The 10,090-nt window shown below is 43.8% G+C and overlaps 1 protein-coding gene across 9 annotated transcripts in view; it reads right to left on the reverse strand.

The window, feature by feature from the left end:
- Positions 1–9,112, reverse strand: part of LOC108282120 (putative DMBT1-like protein) — a 72,668-nt gene extending 63,556 nt beyond the window's left edge. For all 9 annotated transcript variants that reach the window (XM_037727637.1, XM_037727636.1, XM_037727631.1 and 6 more), the window contains exons 1-3: positions 8,964–9,112; positions 8,638–8,867; positions 3,138–3,238 (exon numbers count right to left, since the gene is read on the reverse strand). In XM_037727637.1, the coding sequence (XP_037583565.1) occupies positions 3,138–3,238; positions 8,638–8,701 (165 nt within the window). In that variant the 5' untranslated portion in view covers positions 8,702–8,867; positions 8,964–9,112. The remainder of the gene's footprint in view (positions 1–3,137; positions 3,239–8,637; positions 8,868–8,963) is intronic.
- Between the last annotated feature and the right edge of the window lie 978 nt (positions 9,113–10,090).

The raw sequence follows: 10,090 nt of genomic DNA on the forward strand, positions 1-10,090 counted from the left end.
GGAGGCGAGACGTCTGCTTGCCGGCAGTCACCTGTAAGTCTATCCTGTGGAATGGAGACGTTGTCTTCACTGCTGCATCTCTACAGCCTTTGGCAGTAAATATTGTTGAATGCTTAGCTTCTGGCCACTTGATGATGGACCTAATCCTGCTTCCTAGTGTGTTGGGTTTGGGAGGAATTGGCAGGGGAGTGGGGGAGAAAGACACCCTCTTTGACTCTCGGTCGTCTGCAGCTGAGGAGCAAGGAGGAGCCTTCCTCTTCCTCCTCCTCCTGATTCTACACTTTGCCCCATCACCCAAAGCCAGATTATCAGAGACACAGCTGCTCACTCTCTAGAGGGCTGATTTCCTCAGAAAGCAGAAGTATCAACACAGCCTCATGGGCAGCCTACTTTTCAGGCTGTGGAATGACAAGACAGTGGATTAGAACTGACAGGCGCTTCCTCCTCACAGCAATACAGTGAAAGGCATGATCGTGATTGTCATGATGACCATTCTCAATTTGTTAGGTAAGGGCAAAATGATGGCAAAAGGCCACATTAAGCTCAAGGGGGCAGGGAGTTTGGGGAGAGGGAATCACAGAGGAATATTCACTGGGGTGAGCCTTACCTAAGTCCCATGGACCCTGCCCTTCCGTGATGCTCTTCTGTTACACTCCTGAAATTCTTAACACTTTTTGAAAAGGGGACCACATTTTTGTTTTGTACCAGGATCCAAAAATCATGTACCTGTAGCTGGACTAAGGCTTTTCGTCTCAGATCTAGCATTCTTCCCAATATGATTACCTTTGACTTTTCAAATAGACACAGAGGACTGGGGTTAGAGTTAGAGAGTTCAGCTGCTTTACAAATATCAGAGAGGAGTAGGCTTCAGAGCGAGTGTCTTTCTTGGTAAGAGTGGCTGAAGACCTACATGGACAGGGAGTTTCATACAATGAAATGATTTGTTATGAAGGCATTCTCTCGAACCGGGGAGAAAGAAAGAGCCTCAGGGACTGCTCAGAAAACAATGAGAAATCAATTTTCAGAAAAGATAGAAATTTACCTGAGCAGATGACACCAGCGTCTTCCCCGTGCCCACAGTTGTGGGTGAACCATTCAGGGTGGGAGAACTGCCCCAGGTAGGCCTCAGTCCCAGAACACAGCACGTCGTCCAGAAGAATGGGGCCAGAGCCTTGGCCAAAGTGGGCCTCTCCAGGAGCGGAGACGGCTGCCCCACAGCCCAGCTGCCGGCACACCACCTGCGATTCCTTCCTGTTCCACAGGTCATTGCACACCGTGCCCCACACGCCTTCAAAATACACCTCGACTCTTCCCGAGCACCTTCCAGAACCTTCCATGAGTTGCACAGCAAGCCAGTCTTTGGAAGAAAGGCAGTCCCCCAAACCCTATTTAAGTGTTGGCGAAGGGAGTCACTTTCCCCACCGTCTCCTGTGGTCACAATAACAACTGCTATTTACTGAGCACCATCTATCTGTGCTCCTGGCACTGGGCTCAGCCCTGTAGAGCTGCCATCTCTTTAAGGCTCATGACTCCCTTGTAGGGTGTTATTGTCCCCATGTTACCAGGAAGGAGCTAGGATACAACAATGGCAGCAGCTTCCTGCAGGTCACGGTGTTAGTGAGGGGACAAAGGGGAACACTGTCGCATCTCCTAGGGCCTTCCTGTTCTGGGTGGGGTCATCCATGGGACCATGTTAGGTTTGCCCTGCCCGTGATGAGATGTCAGGCTTTGCTTTGCTCTTTTGAGAAGTGCCCACCCTGGCAAGAATATCTGCATCTAAGAAGATAGAAGCTCTCAGGCTCTGGGCTTCTTGCTATTTTAGCTTAGAAAATCTCTCTTGGATTTTTGGGTAATTTCTGCCATGTCATTGTCAGTGTTGAGTATTGAGTGGGGTGAAATGTGAGTGCACAGCAAATACTCGCACTGTACTTTTCCCCAAAGATGCTGCTGCCTGCTCCTGTCACCTGGCACCTGCATTTCCCCCCTCCTAGTACTTTGCTGGTCATGATCCGCCGGGCTCCCTACAGGAATCTCTGGGGATAGCAAGGCACCTAGGATGGTTGGCTTCAGAGTGCGAGGGCCACAGCCGGCCTCTCGGTTTGCTTCTCAGCTCTGCCACACACTAGCTGTGCAATTCACGTGGGCCACTTATTTTCTGGCTTTCCTCATCTGTCAGTGATAATCGTACCTGCCTCAAAGGGGATTCAGGAAACAAATACAAGTAAAATGCCTGGTGCAGAGGGAACACTTAGGAGCTGGCAAATTTTATTACCCCCATGTAAAGAGCCAGTAATAAGAGAGATAGATGCAAATGCCCAAGGCTTGCTGCAGAGGGACAGCAGGGGCCTGGCTGGTGGGTCTCCTGCTGTCTCTCTCTTCCCAATGGCCACAGGGCAGTGTTTCTCAAAGTGTGGCTCTCATATAACCTGCCGAAGTCATTTGAATCTCTAGGGGGGGCTTGCTAAATATGCAGATTCCTGAAGTGCACCCCATGTCTGGGAATGTGGTCAGGATTTTGCATGTTCAGTAAGCTCTTGCTCTTGGGATGATTATCATACACTCCATCATTTAAAAACTCCTGAAATACAGACCTTTCAGTCAGGTTTTTTTTTGTTTGTTTGTTTGTTTTTTTTTAGAGACAATCTCACTCACTCTGTTACCTAGGCTGGAGTGTAGTGGTGCAATCTTGGCTCACTGCAACCTTTACCTCCTAGGTTCAAGTGATTTTCCTGCCTCAGACTCCCAAGTAGCTGGGGATTGTAGGCATGTGCCACCACACCAGGTGAATTTTTTTTTTTTTTTTTTTTTGTAGAGATGGGGTTTCGCCATGTTGGCCAGGCTGCTCTTAAACTCCTGACCTCAAGTGATTCACCTGCCTCGGCCTCCCAAAGTGCTGAGATGTGAATCACGATGCCTGGCCAAAGTCAGTCTTTAATGTATAAGAACCAAGAAGTTTAAACAAACATCTGAGGGCATCCTTGTCTTGTTAGGCAGAAATAAAACTGGGATGTCTTTATTTGTGGAGATATGCAGCTTGCCTGACTGGGTGGGGACTGTCCATTCCTGGACACAGTCCCTGCAGACCCCACCTGTCCTCGGCCTCTCTTCCTCAAGGCCAAGGGGTTGTCTGGCTGTGACTCACCTTGCTCAGTCACAGGTGTATCTCGGACAGTGCTTCTCTCAGCGTGTCTGCGCCATAGCCTTCTTCTGGATCCTCCCACGTCCCTCCTATAACAAACTGAGATGCAACAGACACGTTAGAACCCAGCAGGGATCCTGAGCATGGCCTAAGACAGTGGCCTCATGGGCCCCACTGCAAACCTGCTGGCTCATAGCTGCAGCAGACAGGGCCTGGGAATCTGAATGGTCAACAGTCCGTGGGATTCTGTTGTGCAGCGAGCTTGGGAACCCCTGTCCTGGAATCACTTCTTCTTAAGCTCTTGCCTTGGTGTGTAGTTGGTTTTATGACTCTTCCTTTTAATCAATTATATGTTTATACTAGTTATTCCAATTTTCTGTCAGCCAGTATACTTTATTACACATCTTTAGCAATCTGTAGTTTAGCCTGGCATTTGCTTTAAGTAAGCTACAATTTACACATAAATTCAACCATGATTTTTAGTTCATCTGATCTGTTCTACTGTCTCATGAGTTTGTCCTGTTTTAGCCATTTTTCCCTTTTTGTGTTTTTTCTGTTTATATTTTTATTATGTATTTTTTCTTTCGGGGGGTTATTTAAGTAAAACTCATTCATTCATTTTTGGATTTAATTAATTTTCAACCTAACCAGAAAGAGTTGAAAACCAGTTTTTCAAAAGGACTGCTGTGTTTATGTGCAGTAGACAAATACCTCCTCTCTTACCAAAGTTACCTCTAAAGCACAAAATCCAAAAAGCACCTGGTTAGGTACAAGAGCTTTCATCTGACCAGAAAGAGTTAGAAGCCAGTTTTTAAAAGGACTGCTGTGTAGACAAATACTTCTAAAGCACAAAATCCAAAACTGAATGAATTTTACTTAAATAACTCCCCCAAAAGAAAAAAATACGTAATAAAAATATAAACAAAAAAACACAAAAAGGGAAAAATGGCTAAAACAGGACAAACTCATGAGATAGTAGAACAGATCAGATGAACTAAAAAGCATGGTTGAATTTATGTGTAAATTGCAGCTTACTTAAATGCCAGGCTTAACTACAGATTTCTAAAGATGTGTAATAAAGTATACTGGCTGACAGAAAATTGGAATAACAGATACAAACATATACTTGACTAAAACAAAGAGTCATAAAACCAACTACACACCAAGGCAAGAGGTTAAGGAGAAGTGATTCCAGGACAAGGGTTCCCAAGCTCGCTGCACAACAGAATCCCACGGACTGTTGACCACTCAGATTCCCAGAGCTTTCATCTGATCATTGTCACTGCCACAGAGCCAAGGAAGAGTGAGGGTCTGTGCACAGGGACCTGCTGCAGAGGGGCTGATCAGACAGAGGCCCCTGATGCCACTCGATTGGCAATTAAAGGCCAGCACTATTATCTCTTTAAAAGAACAGCTTCAGAAAGGAGTTGAGATGAAGCCAGGGTGACTGGCTTAGGAAACGAGGGGTGAAAATAAGATGTCAGGACCAACCCAGCAAGAAGTCTTGGATGTGAAGCAAGGGAAATTTCCAAGAGGGGCTTGGCTGGATGGCTGAAACCCAACTCCTGGTCTTTGATGTGGAAAATCAACCTACTCTAAATCTGGAGTGAGGTGAGGTGCAGACACAGCGCCCATGCATCCCCCAGGGCTGAAGCCACTATCCCTCCCAGGCTGCCGCAGTGCACCCTGCAGAAGGGCTGGGTGGCCTCAGGTGGGGAGGTGGAGCCAGACATTGGTAGGTGGTCTCAGGGGGTGCTTGGTCTGTTTCGGAGTGTTTGGGGGAATATTTACAATAAGAGATGAAGAGTCAGGAATGAGGGAAGATTCATGACTAGGTGAGGTGATAACTGGTAGCTCAGTTGGGGAGGGTGGCACTGCGAGCAGGGGACAAGGATGGCAGCACTTTGGGATAGGATCAAAGAGGCAGAGTGAATGAAACAGGTTGGTTGTACGTGGTGAGCCTGTGTGTGTGTGAGACACTGTGGATGAATGTGTGAGAGTGTGTGTGTGGGTGTGTGTATGTGTATGTGAAATAATTTGAGTGGTGTGAGTGTGTGTGTGTGTGGTGAGTGTATGTGAAAGATGTGAATGGTGAGTGTAAGTGAAGGGTGTGTGTGTTCTTGTGAATGAATGTGAGTGGGGAGTATGAGAGTGTATGTGTGAGAATAAATGTGAGTGGTGGGTGTGAGTGGTGTGTATGTGTATGTGAATGAATGTGAGTGGTAGGTGTGAGTATGCTTGTGTACAGACTGGCTCTGAGAGTTGCAGGCCTTGCAAGTCGGGCAAGGCAGTGTGCTTTCTGCTGAGCATATGGCCAGAGGTTCTTGGGACCACAGGGCAGCCGTGTGTCCAGCTGTGATCTTACACCAGGAATTTCTAGCTGACCATGGTGCCAGGGCTAGGAGTCCCTGTCTGAGGAGGGAGCGGCAGGGCTGAGAGTGTGGGTGGGGCCTGCGGGGGTGAGGGAGAGGGGTTGTGGTCAGTGTGGGGCCCAGGCAGAGCAGTGCACACAGCTGAATGGATTGTAAGTTGATCATAATGGGGTTGATAGAGACTTTTTAATACTTTCACCTGGATTGTGTTGATTAGCTAAATTCTGTGCCAGGCAACAATTGCATTATCAGAAATAGCCTTTCTCTCTCTGGTGGTCAACAAGTTCCCCTTTGTCCTCACATTTCATGTGAATCACCCTAATATCAATTGCGCTCCAATGGTTTGCAAGTTCCCCAAATCTCTTCTACTATCAAAGTGACCTGCAGGGAACTGCAGTGGTGTCCTTGGGTGGCTGTTCCCAGACGGTTTCACAGGCCCCATTGTCTGTAAGACTCTTGTGCAATCAGCACCAGGAACCTAGAAAAGCCTGTTGGGCCATATCGTATCACTAATCCGCATGTTCCTGGAAGCCCAAAAGCACCCCCTCCATTAACTCTGGGGCGACATCCACATCTCGGGGGGAGAGGTGCAGCGGCAGTACAGGTGGGCACAAAAGGGTTGGCAAAGGGGCAAAGATGAAGGAGGCACCAGGAAGCTGGCAAGAAAATGGCCCCATTGATAAGTGAGACTTGCAAATGGTGTCTGTAAGATTGGCTGAGCCTCTCAAATATCCTTAGATTTGCAGCCACTCAGAGGAAACAGCCTCATAATCTTGTTGTTTTTATTTTGAGAAGGATCTCGTAAGTGGAAATCAGTCAAGGGTGTGATGTCCTTGCTCATTGTGTTTGCTCATTTTTTTAACTAGTGATGGAGCGTTCTCTACTGTGCCAGCCACTGTGCTAAGAAATGGGCGCAGAGCAGAACAGTATGTGCCCTCAGCCTGCGAAATGCTCTGGTATTTGGTGGTAAGCTTGCAAATTTCCAAGAAAGCAGAACAAGGCAGAGAAGAGGAGAGTCGAATATTGTTGTAACTGGATTTCAAAATGCCCCATAGTCTCATTCGGGCTGCTTTTGCCACTGGGTTTTTCACCTTGATGTGAGGAGGAGGAGGGATTCAGGACGGTTGGGACCAGAATGAGGCTGATTTTTCTTCAAGGGACCCCTTCTCTGCCATTCCCAATAGATTAGTAGTTATCAGGGTGTAGTCTTAACAGAAACACTTAGAATTTTGGGGTGTTTTTTTTTCCAGCTCCCAGAAATCATTAAACTCATTGCAGATTGAGAATTGTCTCTTTTGCATCCTTACATCTGTCTAAAATCCTTTGGGCACTTGATTCCAAAGAGATTAAATCATAGGCTGATTCCATTTCTTAAGAGTAGCAATACATTTTGAGTAAGGCAAGGAGCCCAGGAGAGCTGGGCTGAGTTCACCGAGTTTCATTCTGAATTGGTCCAGGGTCATTTTCTCCATGCCTACAATTACATCCCCAAAGCTGATATTTTGTCACTTTGAGCACCATCAAACTCAGAATCATCTTTGTCATGAGTGGCACAAACATGATGAATATGAATTTTGAATTCTCTCAGAAATTTTTAAATTTTTGCTATGCTTCAGAAACTTTCCATACACATTTGGTATAGCTTGTAAACCCCCGAGTACTAACCTGCATAGTGTTGATATACTGGAAGAAAAAAACTCCTTTCCAGCTATATATTTTTTAAGTATTGAATCCATTACTCAAAACCTATTACTGAAATATTGAAAGAAGAAAATACCTTGGTTTCCTGGGGAATGGATGTATCATGGTAAAATGTTATATTCTGAATCTGATAATCTGTATTTTCATCTCTTCCCAGTTTAAAATACCTGTAGCTTATAATTTACAGTGTCTATAACAGTTAACATTGACTGAACATTTTCTATGTCTGAAGCACTCTTCCAAGTATTTTATAAACATTTCATTAAATCCCCCAAACAATCCTGTGAACGATGTTCTTTTTACATGAGAGAAATAGCAGCACAGAGAGATTTAAAACTTGCCCAAGTTCACTGGGCCAAAAAGTGCCCAGGTAGCACTTGGATAATCCAGATCTTTCTGCTCTAAAGCCCATATTCCCAAGCTGAAACCTCATTGGACAAATGGATAGGAAACAAGGCTCAGACACTCAAAGGATTAAAAAAATTATTGAAATCCTTCCTAATAACATGGTATATTTTAATAAATGTTTGAATATTGGATATAAACATACTCATACAGTTACATGCAGAACAAAAGAAGAGTTTGAGCAGATTGTAAACTTTAAAGTCAATTGTTATTCTGTAGTTGGTGAGTTATATTTTTCCTTCATAGTTAATAAAAATTATATTCAAACAACTTGTTGGTCAAAGGTATTTCCAAATTTTCATTTGTTGGGACAAGTGGGACATTAATGTTTTCCCCTAAAGCCACAAAATAATGATACAAATAATTGAAGCTATGTGGATATTTTAAATTAGTTTAGTTTCATTAAACTTAAAATTTCCTTAAGAGGACTAGATATGGAATACACATTAAAACCAAGACTATCAAATTGATAAATCTATTTTTTATAAAAAGGTACAGGTTTTCAGATTAGAGGGCATTATGAATCAAGTCCAGATAATTTTATGTCATGTCAAGTACTTCAGGCTAAGCTTTTTTTTTTTTTTTTTTATAGCTCCATTCAGAAATCATGGCTGTAATTCCATACTTCTAGTGCTAAATATCAATTCATAAGCCAAAGAACATTTTAAGAACGCTTATTAGATCATACCACAGCCAAGTATTCTTTCTTTGTCCATTTCTCTCCAGAATCCCACAAATAGAGCTATGATTTTAAAGAGCAATAAATTGGCTAATGCTTTGTTCACAGAAAACAAATCTTACAGAAAATATTCAGCCCAAGTTCCCTAAAATCAGTTATGGTTATACATTCAGCGATCATCACAACAATATCTTGCCAGTGGCTGGATTAACTAAGCAGAGTAAAAGCTCTATCTGCATTTAATGTTAAGCTTGTTGTGCTAATGGCCTATGTGCAAATAACCATACTTCAAGCTTGTAACAAGGCATGAGTAAAATGAACCTGTACATCAGCTGCAGTACCTGCTTCAGGTAGAATAATGGCATGGAAGAACAGCAGCCAAAGGAGGAGGGCTTGGCAGCCCATGTTGGGAGAGCTTCCAGCTACAGCAAAATCTGGGGTTTCAGCTTTATATACTCTCCAAGTTCCCCTGCTGGAGGTGGGTCAATGCAACTTGATGCTCTTCTCAGGCTTGGATTGGCAGGCACTCAGACCAGCAGACTCATTTGCTTTGGTATATTGTGTGTATCTGCTATGGAAGAAAGGGTGATTCTACCTGTGAGAGGCATTCCATGAACAGTTGAAAGTTAAAATCATAAAGAAGAAAAGTCAAACCATGTGCTGATACCTGGCTAAGCAGATGGGGCCCTCCTGATGCTTCTCTTTTGGGAAAGAGGTCACCAGGAGCCCTCGATCTCATGGAGGGCATCACTTCTTGCAGGCGGCTGTTCCCAGTAGATGCTGCTGGAATTCTACTCGTCTTTCAATGCCCACACACTGCCTCTCCTTCTCTCTTGTTTTCCTCATTTCCCAACTACATGTGTTTGCACCCTTCTCTAATTCTACGACATCCACTTGGCATGGCTTCTATATTCTGCCTCGATTATAATTAATACCTTAATACATTCTAATCACACTTAATAAATTCCGCCTTGATTGTCATTACTAGTGTTTTTGTCTGGTTTCCTCCATTATCTTGTAAACTTTGAGGGCAGAACTTCTTGTTGTATTGTTTATAGTCTTACTTATAATATTGCTTACTTATGGCAGGCTTGGTGTGATGCCTTCTACTTAAATCTTTGTTGAATTAAACTTTGCCGTACACAGGGATATCTGATGTCCTGCAAATTACTTCCCTAACATATTTTTCTCTTAACTTAGATGATTGTTTTATGTAACAAACTATTCCATAATCTGAAATAATTCTCAGTCTTCTAATAGAGGAACCCATCTTCTCTAGCATATGTCTAACTCCATATCCCTGTGAATGAAACGAAAAGAAGGTTTTTTTAGACCCCACTGGGTTCTGTGTTGTGAGAAAGAGTTGCAAGAAAATATTTTTTCCATCTGAATACTCTAATCTTACTTATCAGGACTGCTTGGCAATTTGGGTAAATCCAATGTGTTGCTCACTATATCCAGCAGGAGTGGCTTCCAGGCTACTCTTGTGTGTGGAATATCACAGATTGGGCAAATACATATTTGGTCCTGATGGCAAATATAGGGTCATGGGTAAAGTAGAGGGAGGTGAGAGTTGGGGCTTGGGTTTGAAGGGCCTACATCTTCTTCCCACCATTGTGATTTGGGGCAATCCATTTAGCTTCACTGAGGCTTAGTTTCCTCATAAAAAGTGAGATAATACTATCTGCTCTTCTTACTCTAGTGGGTTGCTGGGAAAACAAAATTAGGCATATATAAGAGATCTATATATTATACAAGCAAGAGGATGTTTCAATAGATATCTTTATAACAGAG

This window comes from Cebus imitator, unplaced genomic scaffold (assembly GCF_001604975.1).
Source record: "Cebus imitator isolate Cc_AM_T3 unplaced genomic scaffold, Cebus_imitator-1.0 Scaffold235, whole genome shotgun sequence".
In the NCBI taxonomy this organism is placed as follows: Eukaryota; Metazoa; Chordata; class Mammalia; order Primates; family Cebidae; genus Cebus; species Cebus imitator.